The following is a 17,881-nucleotide window of genomic DNA, read 5'->3' on the forward strand; positions in this document are numbered from 1 at the left end:
GTGATGCGGAAGGTGGGCTCTGAGGAAGGTGTTCCAGGGAGGACTTCTCAGTGTAGGATGGAGCCTTACGGCAGACGCTGGGACTGGACATCTTCTCTGGAAACGCCCCTCTCCCACTCAGGCAGGCAGGCAGCTCCCTATCCCTTGAGTTCTGGTGTTTTTCCTACTCCTTTCTCCCCTCCCACAAGCTGCTCAATTCCCAGGGACCTGGCTGAATGGAGAGTACATACACCTGGAACACTGCAGGCGCGGCACAGGGGAGAGCAAATCCAGAACCAAATCACCTCCAACCGCACCTGCTAATTCTTCTGTGCTTTTGTAGCCTGACCCTTGGCTGCCCTCACTCCAACTCCTGTGTGAGGATGCTGAGCTCCTGGGAAAACCAAAGGGAGGGCGGGAGAGACAATACAGTGACCAAAGGCTGAGACTGCGTCATCACTTGGGCATGAAAGCATCAAATGCCACCCCAGGTGGGACTGTTGGCTCCAAGGTTTTTTTCTCCCTTTCCTTTCTCCCTTTTCTCTTTTCCTTTATCCAGGTCTGCTATTTACTCAGCAAATGTTCAAAGTCTGTGGTTCTCTGGGACACAATGTGCTAAGTGATGCATGTAAGGGAGGAGATCAATGTATCCTCCACTTCCAAGAAGCTTGACTTTCCGGGGAAGAAAAGACAAGTGAAGCATAGACTTTGTGACTTTTGGCTTCCTGTTTCTGTGAATTGCGAGGAATCCTGTCCACCTGGCCCTGGAGCCAGCCTTCCTCCTGCTGCAGGTGCCGTCTCAATTAGTCCTGCTGTCCCTCCTCCCCCTTTCAGATTCCAGCACAATTCTGGAACAGCTCTCCCACCTGGCTGAGACTCTCCCACCTGGCCAGGGTGAGGCTCCACCCTCAAGCACTTGGGCGTTGATCGTTTGCAAAGGATGGGTATAGCAAGAGAGCGTCTGCAGGGGCCCCTAGAGGGCCGTGGAGATGGCTAGAAAACAGGAGTGAACAGACTCACTTCAGCTTATGCCCAGAAACAAAGACACCAAGAAGAAGCAAATTCCATAAGTGCTTTTATTTTATTGGAGATGAGCAAGGGAGGCATTGAAAAGTGGGGATAGGGCTGGAAACATGCTGACAGGGCCTGGATTGAGCCCACACAGCAAGGGGCGGGAGGAGGACTCTAACTCCCAATGTTGGGTTTCCCTCTATGTGCTCTAGCCCCACTGCAACCCAGGGCTTGGAGGATTAGGGAAGCCAGCTGGGATGTTCCAAGAAGAGCCAGGAGGGTGGAGAACTCCGGGAGGAAATGGGGTATTGATACCTGGGTATAGATGAATATTCCCCCAGCTGCCTCCTGGATACCGATTAATATTCCCCCAGCTGCCTCCTGGATACCGATTAATATTCCCCCAGCTGCCTCCTGGATACCGATTAATATTCCCCCAGCTGGTACCTAGGGGTTGATTATTGATACCCCAGATTCCCCCAGGGTGTGGCATGGGCCTTGTTCCCCAACCAGTCCCAGGGCCTCCACCTCCCCAGGACACACTGGGATTCAGGGTCCCCCAGGGGTGATCAGGCAGAATCCTATGGATGAGAGACCAGGGAGGGCGTTGGGAAAGGATTTTTCCTTCGGGTCCCAGTGGATTAGAACGCGGCAGTCGTCTGGACTCCGAGTCCTGGTGGAGGTGTGAAGCCTCGGGTGAGAGGTCTGTGGTGTCAGGAGAAGACTCCCCAGGCAAAGGGCCACTGCCCGGAGCGAGGGCCACAGCACTGGAGAGGTAAGAGAGTTCTTCAGGCAGCGCTTCCCTCAGGCGGTCGGCAGCCGCAGCAGCCATCATCTGCCAAGGATCCTCAGGCGGCCAGGAATCCACGGCAAGCAGCCTCCCGGATGGAGGCCACCTCTGCACTGCAGAGCCTCCTGCAGGTGGGAAGCCATCTGATGGAGGCACGCTGAACTTCAGAGGAGCCCTTGCCAAATCATTAGACCTCGGGTCCAGAGCGGGCTGAGGATGTTCAGAGTTAGGGGGACCAGTCAAGGAAGGTTGTCCAAGCTGAGGCAAGTTGGCCCCCAAGTTTTGGGAAACTTTCTCCTCCACAACACCAATGCTCCGGGCAAAGAGGCCTGAGGAAAGGGAAGATAAAGCAGCCAATGGTTTCCCTTCCCCGATTCCTGGTTCCCTTTGCTTCCCCTGTGCCTATTCTTCCTTTTCCCTAAATGTGTACCCTCCTGCCTTTACCCTTTTCCTTAATTCCTGTTTCCTGGGGGACCTCCAGTCTCTCCTGCCCAAGGGCATCATGGCCTCCGTACCTGGGAGATGAAGACAGACCAGAAGCAGGCCCAGGGGAGCGCAGCTCCCTGCCATGCGGCCCTGCATCCTGCTCAGCACCCGAATCTCCCTCAGCCCCAAGACAGCCAGCCCTTTATCCTGGTAGTGGGGTGGGGGACAGCAGAAACAGGCTGGGCTAGTGGTTGTGGAGACAATAAACCTCCACATTCCACCCTCATTCCTAATGCGGTCTGTGGCAACAGGTGCCACTTGAATGAGTGTCCCAGAGGAAGCTGGGTGTCCCCCGCCCTGGCTCCTTTCCTTGACCTCCCTGCCCCTCCTTGGCCTAGGTGTCCTGGCTCACAGCTCATACATGGTTGCCAACCTCCCCAGCCCTGCTTCCCTACACACAAGGACCTCCACCCTGGGGTCCCACTCTGTTAATTGCCTCTCTCAGCAACAGAAACACTGGTTTCTCTTTGGGATCTGGATTGTTCCCTCCCAGCACCCCTTTCTCGTGCATCCTCATATCTCCTTCACCTTGGCCTCAACCTGCAGGAGGTTCTGGGGTGCAGAAGTGGCCCCATCTGAGGAGCTGCTCCTAGATGGGACCCTGGATCTAGCTAGGGAAATGGGCCTGGATGCCATCCTTATGAGAAGCTGGCTAATTACCATGAACCGAATGACTTACAACAACATGGATTTATGACTTTACAGTTTTGGAGATCAGAAGTACAAAACAGATCTCAGTGGATTAAAATAAAGGTGTCAGCAGGGCTGTGATTCTTTCTGGGGGCTTTAGGGCAGATTCCCTTTCCCCACTTTTTCACCTTCTAGAGGTCACTTGTGTTCTTTGGCTCATGGTCCCCTTCCTCTATCTCTAAAGCCAAAATTAGCCAGTTCTTACACTGTATCACTCAGACTTCCTCTTCTGCCTCCCACGTCCACATTAAGGGACCTGGTGACTACACTGGACCCACCTGGATAATCCGTGATAATCTCTTTAAGGTCAGCTGACTAGCAACCTTAATCCCATCTGGAATCTTAATTTCCCTTTGCCATGTAACCTAATTCCCACATTGCAGGTATTAGGAATGTGGACATCTTTGATGGTGTTGGGGTTGGAGACATCATTCTGCCTGCCACAGGTGGTCAGATGTGCCATAGAGTGTAAGAAACACTGGGAGAAAGTGGCTATTTCCCAGTAACAGTAGAGGAGGATCTTTAACTGCTGCTGTCGAATGGCCAGGACTTGATCCTTGTTGAAGCTAGGTGGGGAATGTAGAGACTCATTAACTGTTTGTTGTCTTTTAAATATGTTTTATTTTTATCATAAAAATACAATGCCTTTGTTCTCTCCATGGCTTCCTGGAGGCCTCAGGAGTAGGCTTCTCTGGCTGTCCTGAGGTCTAAACACGAGCTGTTGGCTGATTCTACTGCTGTGTCCTCACCCCCAGCCCCTGCTGGCTTAACCACTGGAGGAGCGAAGAGCTCCTCTCCAGAACTGGCAGTGGGAGGAGCCCAGAGGCCTTTTGGATGACATGCATGAGTTTTACGCAAGCTTTTAATTTGGAGCACAGCAGAAGACTTGAGGAATCACCGCATCCGAGGGCCTCCCTCCCTGCAATTCCCATCCATGAAGCTTCTGAGGACCTCGATTCCTGCCATTGGCTGCAGATCAGGGGCCAGATGCTGGACCAAGGGTGATTCAGCCCCTTTCTGGTCAATGTAATACATTTCTGCTGATTCCAGACTTGGACTTTCAACAGTTATAAATTCAGGACCAGACAGCACCATCCTGATAGGAGGGAATGGGTTAAGTGCTAGGGTAGGGGTGAATTCCTTTGCAGCCAGCAGAGGCTCCGAGAGGTGGCCTGGGGTGGGGGTGGGGCTCCTACAGGGACAAGCACGACCCCCTCTGCCCTCCTTGGGATGCGGGAACTCCATCTGCCTCAGCCGCTCCCTGCCTGTCTCAGGACTTAAGTCACATGGACCCCACCGCGTACTCCACTTTCTGTCTCTTCTCCAGTGGAGGTGACTCCTCTTCCCTACTGGGGCACGCTGCCCTCTCAGCCCTCAACTGAGAGCCATGTCACTCACACTGTCACTCTGGACCCCAGCAGAGCAGCGAGTGTGAAGACGGAGAGACCACTGGCAGCTCTGTTCTGCCACAGGCCGGGCCTCTTGATCTAGGCCAGTGAGTCACCCTGCTTGGCTGCACTCCCTGCCCCTCTCCCATCCTCTCAGTCCTTTACTCTCTCCACCCCCAGCTCCAGGAACAACGCCCACCTGGGCTCCTACTCAGCTGACAGGAATCTGGTTGGAGTTGTTGTGTCCCAGCCTTCCCAAGCTTCCAGGTATCCCAGAAACCCAGGAAATCGAGACTCATGACTCCCAGAGAGGATGGCGTCTAGAAGGTGAGGCATGCTAATGGTGGAAGAAAAGGAGTTTGGGTGGGGAGGGGAGGGAGAGGAAACACTGAGGGCCCTAAATAAGGAGAAGGAGGACCCCATGGTGAATGAGGAATGGGAAGAGAATGGATTTCCTGGAGCAATGAGAGAGGACGGAAATGGAGGAAGGGTCTGGGAGGCCAGGCAATCTCTGCTTTCAGTTCAACAAATATTTATTGTCTTCCTCCTCTATGGGAGGAGCTGGAAGGTAGAAGAGAAATACAGGCCAGCTTTTGAAGGAAAATGAGAGACACAGAGACCTCTAGAGGCGTAGGAAGAGCACCAGCCAGGCTCTCAGAGGAGACCCAGGACTCCAAGAAGGCAAAAAGTCTGCACCTAGTCCCCACAGTTTACTGAGCATCTCTCCAGGATCCAGAGACAACAGGGAGCCTGCTCCAACCTCTGAGGGTGCCCCAGTGTCTCCCTCACCTAGGGAAGCATCTGAGCACTGAGGGAAGTGGCCGTAGGAAGGGGCTGAGATAAGGGCCTTGAGAGGCAATGGGTGTGTTGGGGACGGTGATCTCGGAGGGCGTGGTTTGCTCTGTAATGGAGGGTGGGCTGGAATTGGGAGCGAGAGCCCAGTGGCATATTGGGTAGGTTGACCAGAGGTCACTGAAAGGTGGCCACTGTTTCCAGATGATGGTTTGACTTTGCTTTATTTGGTAAAGGGGAAGAGGAAGGTATAACTTTTCCAGGCGTCAGAGGTGCTCTGGGAGCATTTCAGGGGTTTCCCAGTTGAGAAGTTGATGGGTGTGTTACTCAATGGACCATTTCAAAGACACAGCAGAGGGAATTGTAAGGGGTGGTGATCTGGCTGAGGGGCACTGCAGGTGGAATGGGAATTTAAACAGTAGGAGAGAATCAAGAGAGGAGCTTTGAATCTACCATTTTGGGAAGAGGAAGGAGGAAGGGGTGATAAGAGAGAGTCTGCAACCTTGGGGTAGTGGAGAAAGCAGAGCCACTCTTTTGGGAAGCAGGAGGGAAACTGAGCTGACCCTGTGCCTGGGCACTGGACTTCTCCCATATGGGATATATTGTATGTGCTTGTTTGTGCCCAAGGCATGCACACACACAAAAGTTGACTTATGGACCGTCGAGTAACTCTCCCTGGGGTAGGAAAACCTCAGGGTCAGCTAGCTGGGGCCCCAGAGGCTTCACTTGGGCTAGGATATCCCGGATGGAGCGGCAGGGGATCTTTCCAGCACTGCCGGAGCCACAGGGCTTGGCACCAGCGGAGGGATCAGGATGGGGAGAGCCATCGGGGTCCCCAGTCAGTGTCAAGGAGGAGACAGACATGCAAGGGTGACCGGAAGAGCTGGACTTGCTGCCACAAGGCTGAAGGATGATTTTGCCACTGGACTGGGAACTGGAGCTGCTGCTGAAGGAGCCGGTGCCTGGTGGGGAGCAGGGGCTCTGGGAAGCACTGCCGCAGGGATGGTAGGGTGAACCGGAGCTGCTGGAAATGCTAGAACTGCTGTGCACTCGAGAACTGAAGGGAGGGCAGGGTCCCTTGGAGCCTGTGGAGCCGCCTCCACAGAGCTGGACCCCACCAGTCCCCACTGGCTGGAACGCAATGACTGAGGAAGCTCCCGACTGGCTGGGGATGATGGGGTTGCTGGAGAAGTATTTGCCCTCAGAGATGGGGGGCCCAGCTGCAAAGGAAGGGACCCCTGGAGAGCCTTTCACAGGGTTATCTTTGGTGAAGTAGCCCACAGGGTAGATTTTCCCTTTACTGTAGGTCATGCCTGGAACCAGATAACTGTCAGAGGAGCCACCCACCACCTCGTAGCCACCATAGGATTTGTCTACAGAGGTGATTGGGGGACAGGGCTTGCCTGGAAGGCCACCGTTGCTACAGGGGAGACCTTGAACCACTCCAGGGCCACCAGAACCATGCTGCTCCACCACCACCACCACAGGCCTCTGACCCCCTGACACAGAGTGGGAGCTGGGGATGTAGGGGCCGGAGTGTGAGATGATGGGCCCTCCACTGCAGGGAGAGTCGGGGATGTCCGAACTACAGGGGCGCTGGTTGAAGCTGACCCTTTGGCCACTGCCGGACACCCCAGAGGTCTGGGGAAAGGAAGAGCTTTGTCCAAGCTGGGAAGGGTTGAGTATTCCACGGTAAGCGTTGTCACTGGTTGGCAGAGCAGAGCCACTCCCTACTTGGGAGCTGCTGCTGCTGAACTGAAAGCTGCTGCTGCTGCTGCTGCTGGAATGAGAGCTGCTGCTTCCTGGGTGAGAGCTGCTGCTTCCCGCATTAGAGCCGCTGCTTCCCGAGTGAGGGCCGCTGCTGCCGGACTGGGAGCCGCTGCCGCCCAGCTGGGAGGAACTGGATGCACCTTGTAGACTAGAGCCAGATCCGGAGGAGTAGCTGACCTGGGAATACCCTGTTCCTGGCTTAAAAGATCCTGCAGAACCACCCTGGGCAACGCTGGATCCACTGGAGCCACCACCGGAGCCACTGGCACTGGAAATGGAGCTGCCAGAACTGCTGGAGCCACTGTAGCTACTAAAGCCACTGGAGTCACCCTTCCCAGTGAGGCAGGGGTCATTAGGAGAGGTGATACGCGTGGGGTCCTTACAGGGGTCTGAGAAGGTGCCAATGCTCTTAGCCAAGGTCCCTGTGGAGGAAAGCAGTGGTTAGTAAGGGCCAGGGAGGCTTGGCTTCCTCCCTCACCTTTCAGTCCTATCTCAGTCATTGGCCTCTCAGGTTTCTCCCAAGTGGAGCCCAGGGAGAGTTTAGGGATGCAGAAAGGAGGAAGAACTGGCTATTGTCTCTAAAGGAGATTGAGGTGGCAGAATAAAAGCAGTTTCATTGTTTGGGAAGGGTGGGCAAACACCAACCAGAAAAATAGAAAATTAGGTGCCAAAGTGAGGGGCCTCAAAGCAAAACATTGAAGCTAAGAGGGGGCTGGGCACAGTGGCTCACACCGGTGATCCCAGCACTTTGGGAGGCCGAGGTGGGAGGATTACATGAGCCCCAGAGTTTAAGAGCAGCCTGGGCAACATAGTGAGACCCCATCTGTATTTTGTTTTTTAATTTAAAAAATGTTTTAAAAGAAAAGGGAATGAAAAAATGGCAGGAACAAGTAGGTCTAAAAGAAAGGACCCTGAAGAGACAGAGAACTGGGGAAACTGAGGCTCTGAGAAGTCCAGGCATAAATTCTTAAGGAGAAAAACCCTGGGCCAGACAGTGGGACCAAAGGGAAGGAGAAGACAAAAGGCAAAACAATGGGGGGCTGAGAAGCGGAGAAAAACATAGAAGGAGACACTGGAAAAAGATAAAGCTGGGGCAGAGGGGCTGAAATAAAGGAAAGAGCACTCGAGGACTAAGATTTGGTCACCAGCTTCTTCATGAGAGCCCAGGCTGTGGTCAGGAATGGAAACCCCATTTCCCATCCCAGCACTGGCCATGCCAGTAAGGCTGGGTGGGGGCCAGGATGTGGGGTCACTATCTGTTGCTTCAGAACCTGCTGGTACCAGTGTGGCAGGACACCGCACCCTGAGCCAGCCCTGCTCTCACTGGCCCAGCCCAGGACGAAACCCCGAGAGCCTCAAAGACTCCTGGCTGTGATTAGCTTCCCTCTCTGAGCACACCTGCCTCCATCCAGCCCTTCATCTGAGTTCTGCTGCCTTGGCTTCCCTTTGGGATGTGGGAACACATCTTTCCTTATCTTTCCTTTCCTTTGCTCAAAACCCCAGGCCCAACTTACCCCGTGGTTCCTCCATGACTCTTTCACCTGCATTTCTTCTGCATTCCCTAGTCCCTCCAGGTCCCACGTGACACAAACAGAGCCACATAGCAAGTTACTGAACCTCTCTGAACTTTAGTTTATACATTCAGAGGGGCCAAATTTGTCTTGCCTTCTCACAGCATTACTATGAAGAAGACTAAATGAGATCATCCATCTGGAAGATTTTTTTTCTTTTTTTTTTTTTTGAGATGGAGTTTGACTGTTGTTGCCCAGGCTGGAGTGCAGTAACACGGTCTCAGCTCACTGTAACCTCTGCCTCCTAGGTGCAAGCAATTCTCCTGCCCCAGCCTCCCAAGTAGCTGGGACCACAGGCACCCGCCACCACACCCAGCTAATTTTTTGTATTTTTTGTAGAGATGGAGTTTCACCATATTGGCCAGGCTAGTCTCGAACTCCTGACCTCAGGTGATTCACCTGCCTTGGCCTCCCGAAGTGTTGGGATTACAGGCGCAAGCCAGTCGTGCCTGGCCAGAAGATGTTTTAGAAAGTGTAAAGCATTATATATTATGATTTATTACTGCCACTCATCCTGATCCCTCCACTAACAACCAGACTTCCATCCTCTGTGATGTCACTGTTCTCTCCTCAGAAAGAAATTCTCTGCATGCACCTCCACGCCAAACCCCTTCTGTGCCAATTCCCTTCAGTACTCTGCACAAATTCACCAAGCATTGCCTTTCTCTTTCTCTATTCCCTCAGACACCACCACCTACCAGACCGTGGGAAGGTCGCAGGAATTCCTCAAGCGCTGTAAGTACCCGGTGGTCAACAACACAGGTCCAGGGGTCTCCTGGCCTGGGGTTGAAATCTTGGCTTTGCTGCTTTCTAATGCATGATCCTGAGCTAGTTTCCTAACCTCTTCATGCCTCAGTGTCCTCATCTGTAGAGTGGAAATAGCAAATCTCCTTTCATACCATTCTTGTAATGATCAAAAGTGCTAATGTAGGCCGGGTGTGGTGGCTCACGCCTGTAATCCCAGCACCTTGGGAGGCCGAGGCGAGTGGATCACTTGAGTCAGGAGTTCCAGACCAGCTTGACCAATATGGCGAAACCCTGTTTCTACTAAAAATACAAAAAAAATTATCTGGGTGTGGTGATGGGCGCCTGTAGTCCCAGCTACTTGAGATGCTGAGGCTTGAGAGTTGCTTGAACCTGGGAGGTGGAAGTTGCAGTGAGCCGAGATTATACCACTGCACTCCAGCCTGGGAGACACAGTGGGACTCCATCTCACAAAAAAAAAAAAAAAAAAGGTTCTAATATATAATCCAAATGTGCTTAAAACAGAGCCTAGCATATTAAAAGGCTCTAAAAATGATATCACTATTAAATGTCCAATCATTATCATGTAGTGCTCCCATAACAAAAATCACCACCACCACCATTTATATAAACCTCTAGAATTTCCAAAGCATGTGTCACATACATTATTTAATTTGAGACACACAGACTAGAGATAGGTGTCATTAACCCCACTTCAGAATTTCAGAAACTGAGGCTCAGGAAGTTTAAGAAACTTACCTAAGGTGACAAGGCAGCGAGGAGCAACCCCCAGACTCAACAGGCAGATTCCAGAGCCCCTGCCCGTCCCCGTCACTGGGTCCTCTCCTGGACTCTCCCTCCCACCTTCCTCCTGTTCCCAGCGCCCCCAGCCTCCTACCTGGCAGGAGGAGACCAGCCAGCAGCAGTGCCATCATCCCGCGCCCGCCCACACGCCCCATCCAGGGTGCCCGAGACGAGCCCATCTCGGACTGCACAGCCTCCTGACTGACGGCAGCTCGAGGACACCCGGGTCCTTTATGCCAGAGCTGGACATTCCCTGGGCAGGAGTCATTGTGGGGAGGGGAGGAGACGTGGAGGGGGTGGGTGCCCTAGGGGAAGTTGGTGTGGCCGGGAGGAGCGTGGTAATCAGCCCGGTGCATCTGCCTACTCAGCAGCAGCAGTGGCTGCAGTGTGGGGTACCCATGGCCACGGGGCCCTGACGATCCTGCCACCTGACAGGCCTGGCCCCGGCTCCTCATTGCCTAACCCGGAACCAGGCGCTCTGCCCCACGGCCACCCACTCTGGGGCGGCCACTCTTGCCACGGGACACAGCCGCCTGGCTCCTTAACTCTCCTGCCTACCCTGGCTTGGCCTGTCTCCCCATCTGCCCTCCACTCGCAGATGTGGGCATTTCAGCTTTTTTTTCTGCACTTAGGTGCCTGTTCCAGCCCCACCTGCCCAACCCCAGTGAGGTCCCATTCACAGCCCCCAATCTGCTCCTTGGGACCCCATCACTCCACCTCCACTTTCCTCCTTCAAATATGAGTTCTGCCCCCATCCCCCAGGCTCCCCCTCCCACCACTCCCCAAGTACTAGGCCAGCCATACACCTATTACATGTTCCATCACCTGGGTAACCTTCTCCTTCCCAGAAATGGGGCACCACATTCCCAAAACCAACTCCCTGACCTGTTCCTTCTGGGGGCCTCTGGGGATGGCATGGTGATGGGGGTTGGGGGGGGGGTGCTGGGAGCCAGGGCTCAGCCAGGGGAGGGGCCTGGGCTGATGACCTCTGTCATAGCTGGGCCTTGGTTACTCACAGGCCACTCACAGCCCCTCCCCATGGCTGGAAACCCAGACCTCAAGGGTGAGCAAGAGGCTAAGAAGGCTAATTGGGAAGGTGGTGGCCCCATATCCCATCTGCTGGCCCTGGGCTGGATGAGCGAGCAGGAAGCAGCAGCCAACTCTGGGCCGGTCAAGGAGGGCCAGGCAGGCTCCCAGGTCCTCAAAGGATGAAAGGAGGCCAGGAGAACCAGAGCCCTGCCATCTGCTGAGAGGGTGGTGGCTTCTCCTCCATTGCACTGGCCTCACTCCTGCTCTGGCCCCGGCCCTGCCCCAGCCAATTAATTGCTCACTAGTATTGCCGGAGTATCAGTATCGGAGGGAGGTGCCTAGGAGTTCAGCAAGCTGCCCTCTCCCCTGCCAGGCCTCAGACACCCCTGCTCCCCTCACCCAAACTCACTTCCAAAACCTCATCTCCTCACAAAGGCAGGTCCATCCCTGGAGCCCTTGGGCTGGTCTCTCCCATTCCCTCTACCTCCTGACCAGCCTTTAAGTCCAGACCAGCAGGATGGAAATGTTTCCTGTCTGTGCTGTCTGATACAGTAGCCACTAGCCACATGGGGCTAGTCTAACCACCAAAGATTTGGAACTTTAATTTTAATTAATTGTAATGATGTGGTTGGCCACGTGCAGCTAGTGGCTACCATCTAGTCTTGCTCTTGACTTGCTGGTGACACTCAGAATGGGAGTGGGAGGAAAGAGGGGCTGAGGGAGCCGAGGAGAGAGGAAGGGATAGGAAGGGTCGCCTGAAGGGGGCTAATGCCTTGGGAAAAACAAAAACACTGGCTTCAGAATGAAGATGACGTGGGTTCAGGTCCCAGCTAACCTCTTGGCTTTGGGCGACTCTTCAAACCTTTCTGAACTTCCATTTCCTCATCTGTAAAATGGGGATATTTTAAATAACACTTAACTCGCGAGGTTTTTGTGAACATCAAATGGGAAATTATCAGAAAGGTTAGGCCGGGCGCGGTGGCTCAAGCCTGTAATCCCAGCACTTTGGGAGGCTGAGACGGGTGGATCACGAGGTCAGGAGATCGATACCATCCTGGCTAACACGGTGAAACCCCGTCTCTACTAAAAAATACAAAAAACTAGCCGGGTGAGGTGGTGGGCGCCTGTAGTCCCAGCTGCTCAGGAGGCTGAGGCAGGAGAATGGCGTGAACCCGGGAGGCGGAGCTTGCAGTGAGCCGAGATCCGGCCATTGCACTCCAGCCTGGGCGACAGAGCGAGACTCCATCTCAAAAAAAAAAAAAAAAAAAAAGAAAGGTTAAATGGGACAAGGGGTGCAGTCCCCCTGTAGAAAGCCCAGCAAATGGAGCCCTGCAGGTGCTCCTGTCTTCATCCTTCCACTGGGGGAAACAAATAGGCCAGGTTCACCCCCACGGCCCCAGGCTCCCTTTCCTGAGTCTCCAGCCCAGCCAATGCTAGCAGAGTCTCTTCTGCTCCCTTCCTGCCTTGTGCAGAGCTGCAGGCACAAATGTGAGACACAGATACCATTTAAAGTGATGCTGTTCGGCGGGCGTGGTGGCGCTTGTAATCCCAGCACTATGGGAGGCCGAGGTGGGCAGATCACTTGAGGCCAGGAGTTGGAGATCAGCCTGGCCAACATGACGAAACCCTGTCTCTACCAAAAATACAAAAAAAAAAAAATTAGCCAGGCTTGGTGGTAGGCACCTGTAATCCCGGCTACTCAGGAGGCTGAGGCAGGAGAATCACTTGAACCCGGGAGGCGGAGGTTGCAGTGAGCCAAGATCGCACCATTGCACTCCAGCCTGGGTGACAAAAGGGAAACTCTGTCTCAAAAAATAAAAAATAAATAAATTAAGTGATGCTGCTCTTTCCAAACATCATTTCTTCCTGTGGGCCTCCCTAGACTCTCAGGCTTGGCTCCCTGGAGGACCTGGGCAAGCAGGCAGGGGGCTCTGGGGCAGCGAGGGGAGTGGCAGAGGTCAGGGAGGCGTGGACTAGAAGGTGCTGGGCCATTCCTCAGGTTGGGAGGGGAGAAGGCAGCGGAACAGCAGAACCTGTGGCTTCTTCTTTTCCAACACAAACTTCCCCTGACCAGCCAGAGGTAGCAAAGTTTTTCTTGTTTTCTTTCTCACATTCCTCCAGCTGCCGTCAGAACTTGGCCAAGACAGCCAGGCTGGAGGAGGCACAGTCTCTCCCGGCCTCCTGCCAGGTTCCAGCCGCCCACGTGGGTTGGTGGTGCAGCCACATCCCTCCTCCTAGCTACTCTCTCCTGTCCACTCCTGTCCACTCCATCCTGCCACTCTGGGCTGCCCAGTTCCTCTACTGTCCTGCCCACCTCTGGGCCCTCAAACTCCAATCTGCTGCGCTTTTGATTTTTTACTGAAACCCTGTCTTCAGTGCTGGATTTTACTCTGCTGCTCACCATTAATCTTCCTCTCAGCACAGGCGGTGAAGACCTAAAGCTAATGGGGCTTAGGAGGGTAGAGAAGGGCATCAGCTGAGTGCCCGCACAGGCCAGGGTCACCTTCAGTGAAGCTGCCACTTTGGTGATGTCCACAGTAGTGCAGGCAGTTCTGCTGTGTTCTATAGCAACAGATTCTGCCCCTGCCCGTGCCCGTGCATTGGACCAGGTGAGAACGTGTGGGTGGCGTAGACACCCCGCACCTGAGAAAATCAAACTCAAAGCACATGCCTTCCATAGGCAAAAGGTGGGGCTCCCAGTCATGTGTTATGAAGCAGGCAGGTCACTCTCCCCTCCACCCTCCAGCAGCCCTGTGCTGCTGTGTTTTCTGTGCCAGGCTTGGCCCCCAGTGCACGCTCCTCTGCTGTGCTTTGGAAGTTGCACTGAGAAGGAAGAGGAATTGTTCCTTGTCCTGAGGAGCTGCCATCCAACTGGGGACACACAGCCTAGAGTGGAGAAGCAGATAGGCACTTGGCTTCAGGGAGGTGGCAGGACTTTCCCTAGGCCTTGAGGAATGAGAGAAACACGGAGCAGGCAGCCAGACACAGGGCCTTGCGGTGCTTCAGGTGTGTTTAGAACCAGTGGATGGCGTGGGTTGGTGTGGGACATACATGTGGAGGAACAGTGGTGTGGGAGAAGGGACAGGCTGCTTGGATCGGGATTGTAGATGACTTACAACATCAGGTTAAAAGAATTTGGATTCTACAGGAATTGCAGTAAATGTGAGAGGGTGCAGGGAACCAAAGGGCTTTGATCACAAAGAGGGCTGAAGCATGGCGTGGTGTAGTCCCAGCTACCCAGGAAGTGGAGGTGGGAGGAATCCGAGGCCAGCTGGGGCAACATGAGGGACTCCATAAAGAGGAGGCTTGGGGCACGAGATCCACCGTGTACTGACAGCCTGCTGCAGGCGGACACGGTGCCTGGGTATTTAACATGTATTGTCTTGTTCAATCTTCACAATAGCCCTACAGGGTAAGTGCTTTTCCCCCGTTTCCCAGATGAGAAAACTAAGTTCAAATTATTTGTCCAAATCAGCTGCTAACAAGCAAAAATGTTTGAAAAAGATTCAAACCCAGGCCTGTTGGACTTCCAGGCCCACATAGATCCTGTTACTCTGCAGCTGACACCATGCTATAAACGGGTGGCAGAGGTTCATGGACAGGCTTCAGAGGTTCCCTAAACCCTGTAAGGATGTGTGCAAAATTCCTTATATATATGAGTATTTCTAGAGAGATTTCCACTCTCAAAGCTGGCCAGCTATGGTGACTCACGCCTGTAATCCCAGCGCTCTGGGAGGCCGAGGCAGGTGGATCACTTGAGCTCAGGAGTTTGAGACCAGCCTGGCCAACATGGCAAAACCATCTCTACTAAAAATACAAGAATTAGTCAGGTGTGGTGGCGAGCACCTGTAATCCCAGCTACTCGGGAGGCTGGGGCACGAGAATCGCTTGAACCGGGGAGGCAGAGGCTGCAGTGAGCTGATTTCGTGCCACCGAACCCCAGCCTGGGTGACAGAGTGAGACTCTGTCCCAAAAAAAAAATAGTTAAGAATTCCTAAGTGAGGGTTACCGGCTTAAGAGGTCCCTCCTTCACAGCTTTCCTCCTCTGGGGACCTGAGAGTCAGGACAGAAGTTCTAGAATAAATGTTTCCCATAGGGGTCCTTGGTAGACCAGGGCTTAGGCTTGGAAGAAGGAAAACGGAATGAGAACAAGGAAGAGAAAGAGCCCGAAAAAGCAGCTTATTTTGTGCTGGGGAGAAAAGGAAGGGGGCCACCCGGAGCTGCTCTGGAGCTCCAGGGCCTGTGGGTTCCTCCCCTCCTTTGTTTCTCTCTGCTTGGCTCCAGCGAGAGGCCGTTTCCTCTCCTCCTCTCTCTTTCTCCATGACACCCACGCTTCCCTGTGGACTCACCTCTGCAGCCACAACACCACCCTCCTCTCCCCGGGTGGAAGCCGACGCTCCTGGCCCCCTCCCAGTAGGGGATGTCCTCTGAGTTGTTTTTCCTGTGCGGGGAGGGGTGGACTGAGTCATCCACACTCTTCACCTGGATCCTCTGGTGACCGAGAACATAGAAGGAGAGGGCACATCCCCAGTCAGGCGTTCCGAACATCTCTGTGGGGACAGACCCTCCTTAGCCCAGGTGCTCCCATGGGACTGGCTACACTTCTTGACTCAGTTTTAATCTCGACTTTTCTGCCTTCCTCTTGGGAATGCCCCTCACTTCTGTGGCTTCTTTCATGTAGTAGACGATCAAGGGTGGAATCCACAGTCCATGGGCCCTGACTTCTTGCCTTTCTCTCAAATAGACTCTGCAGCCAGCCATCTATGCAGTGCCCCAATGGCTTTGAAATGCAACAGAAACCATCACCCCTCCCCGGACCGTGGGCTCCATGCCAGTAGGCAAAGCACAGGTGTGTTCACTGAGTTCCCAGCACATAGCTGTGGCAGGCACTTGGTGATATTTAGAAATAAAGGAATGGATGAATGTGTCCAGGCTGTGCTTCCCCTTTCCACCTTATGCAGGGACATGGTGCCCTCCTGTCTGGCTTCCTGCCCTGTGCCCCTGACTCCAGCACAGCTCCTATGTGCAAAGCCCCAGTAGGTGCTGGAGGGATTCACTGATGGCCTTGGCGGAGATGGCAGTGGGCACGTGCACTTGGCTCTGACACAGCCACTCATGCGACACCCTGTGCAATCTCAGCCTGGGCCTGTGTGTCCTGCCCTCATTCCTCACAGGTGACTGTCTCCCCTGAGCCACTCTTCTCTCTATTGGATTAGCTCCTTTTTTTCCCCCAGGGGATGTAACACATTTTTATGAACAAACAGCAGAGTTCACATGGCTGTGATGAGGACATACTGGGGTTTCCCCTGGACATGGCATTAATCTGATGCCAGGGGTGGGCAGGATCGTGCTGTATACTTTAAAAAAAACCCTAGGGGGTTCTGTTAGGTGCCCCCACTGCAGCATAACGAGTTGCCCCTAGCTGAGAAGCCCATTCCTGGGGTCTGTCCACACCATCCTCTCCCTGAGATTATTCCAGGTATGGGCAGTGCTTGGCTCTACCCTTCGTTCTTTCTTCCCTGCTAGGCTGCTGGTCCATGGCTCTCTCCTCTATGGAATAGCCTCCTGGAGCTTGGCTGGGTCAGGCCCCACTTTCCACTCTTCCCATGCCTGTCCTCACCCTCCCAGCAGCCCTGCCAGCTCCGAGGGGCCCAGGGCACTGCAGCTGGCACATGGGAGTAAGGACTGGGGCCAGAGCCAGGTGCACCTTCGGGCAATGAATCCTGAAAAAGGAAGAATTCGGCAAGTGGAGTTCTTCCCACCAAGCTATCTTCCCCCGAGTCTTTTCCCTTCACCCCCACTTCCCAAAAGCAGCGGGGAGTCAGCTGCAGGGACAGTCGGTGCCTGGTCCCTGGGCCGAAGCCTTCATGGCTGTTTCAGTCACACCCTGAGGCCACCCCTCTTATCTTGCAAGGAGGGAGACCACAGAGGCTGTGTTTAGCTCTCACAGTAACAAGACTGTTCCCCTCTCTGTTCTGCAGAGTGAGTGTGAGGGAAAAGAGCGCTCCTTGTCTGCTCATTATGTGCACCTATTAAATAGTCATTCTTTCCACTAGGGCTATTAGTGGTTTTTATTGTTACTGGTCACCCAGAATTAGAGTCCCAACTCCCTCAAGAGGGTGAAAGAGAGGGCCAAGGTGCAGTCTGAACGTGCTCTCAGGAGAGGAGAGGCCAGAAAGACTTGTACCAGCAGGGACTTCTAGGGTGAGCTGGCCCTTGGAGCGCCTGGGAATGGGACTGCTGCGGCCCATCTTCCCTCCTGTGTTCTGGGCTGTCTGAGTGCCTCTGGTGAGAGTTCCTCACAGGAGGGAGCATCTCCTACTGCCCAGTGTCTCCCTGGCACCTAGGCATCACCCAGCACACAGAGGTGACCAGCAAACACAGACTCCTGTTAGAGAGGCATCTCGTGTCCCACTCTGTTCTCTTGGGCCCTGAGACTAGAACATCTTCACCAGAGACCAGCACCAACTCCTTGGCAGTCTGTAACATTCAGCTTGGTGCCAACATCTGCCCGTGCAGGACTGATCTCCATTCTCTCAATGACCCTAGGAGACAGGAATTATTATTAGTAGTAATAGTATTAGTATTTTGAGATGGAGTTTCGCTCGTAGCCCAGCCTGACCAACATGACGAAACCCCATCTGTGCTAAAAATACAAAAATTAGCCAGGCGTGGTGGTGAATGCCTGTAATTCCAGCTACCTGGGAGGCTGAGGCAGGAGAATCACTTGAACCCGGGAGGTGGAGGTTGCAGTGAGCTGAGATCACACCACTGCACTCTAGCCTGGGCAACAAGAGCGAAACTCCGTCTCAAAAAAAAAAAAAAAA

At 53.9% G+C, this 17,881-nt stretch overlaps 2 protein-coding genes across 2 annotated transcripts; both read right to left on the reverse strand.

Annotated features, from left to right (window-relative positions):
• Positions 1-1,041: 1,041 nt before the first annotated feature.
• Positions 1,042-2,379, reverse strand: C4H6orf15 (chromosome 4 C6orf15 homolog). Its single transcript, XM_010368243.2, has 2 exons — positions 2,296-2,379; positions 1,042-2,109 (listed from the first exon to the last, which is right to left on the reverse strand). Exons 1-2 carry the CDS (start codon positions 2,360-2,362, stop codon positions 1,199-1,201), a joined length of 978 nt encoding a protein of 325 aa, XP_010366545.2. The 5' UTR covers positions 2,363-2,379; the 3' UTR covers positions 1,042-1,198.
• Positions 2,380-4,854: 2,475 nt separating this feature from the next.
• Positions 4,855-10,254, reverse strand: CDSN (corneodesmosin). The gene is made up of 2 exons (XM_010368244.2): positions 10,120-10,254; positions 4,855-7,328 (listed from the first exon to the last, which is right to left on the reverse strand). The coding sequence occupies exons 1-2, from the start codon at positions 10,202-10,204 to the stop codon at positions 5,788-5,790; spliced, it is 1,626 nt and encodes a 541-aa protein (XP_010366546.2). The 5' UTR covers positions 10,205-10,254; the 3' UTR covers positions 4,855-5,787.
• Between the last annotated feature and the right edge of the window lie 7,627 nt (positions 10,255-17,881).

Source organism: Rhinopithecus roxellana, chromosome 4 (assembly GCF_007565055.1).
Source record: "Rhinopithecus roxellana isolate Shanxi Qingling chromosome 4, ASM756505v1, whole genome shotgun sequence".
NCBI lineage: Eukaryota > Metazoa > Chordata > Mammalia > Primates > Cercopithecidae > Rhinopithecus > Rhinopithecus roxellana.

What these genes read in the sequence shown, in the direction of transcription:
- CDSN (XM_010368244.2), bottom strand. Translation starts at nt 10,204, where the DNA reads ATGGGCTCGTCTCGGGCACCCTGGATGGGGCGTGTGGGCGGGCGCGGG. An exon ending in GGCTGGTCTCCTCCTGCCAG is followed by an intron (nt 7,329 to 10,119) that starts GTAGGAGGCTGG and finishes TTTCCTCCACAG; the next exon opens with GGACCTTGGCTAAGAGCATT.
- C4H6orf15 (XM_010368243.2), bottom strand. Translation starts at nt 2,362, where the DNA reads ATGCAGGGCCGCATGGCAGGGAGCTGCGCTCCCCTGGGCCTGCTTCTG. An exon ending in GGTCTGTCTTCATCTCCCAG is followed by an intron (nt 2,110 to 2,295) that starts GTACGGAGGCCA and finishes CCCTTTCCTCAG; the next exon opens with GCCTCTTTGCCCGGAGCATT.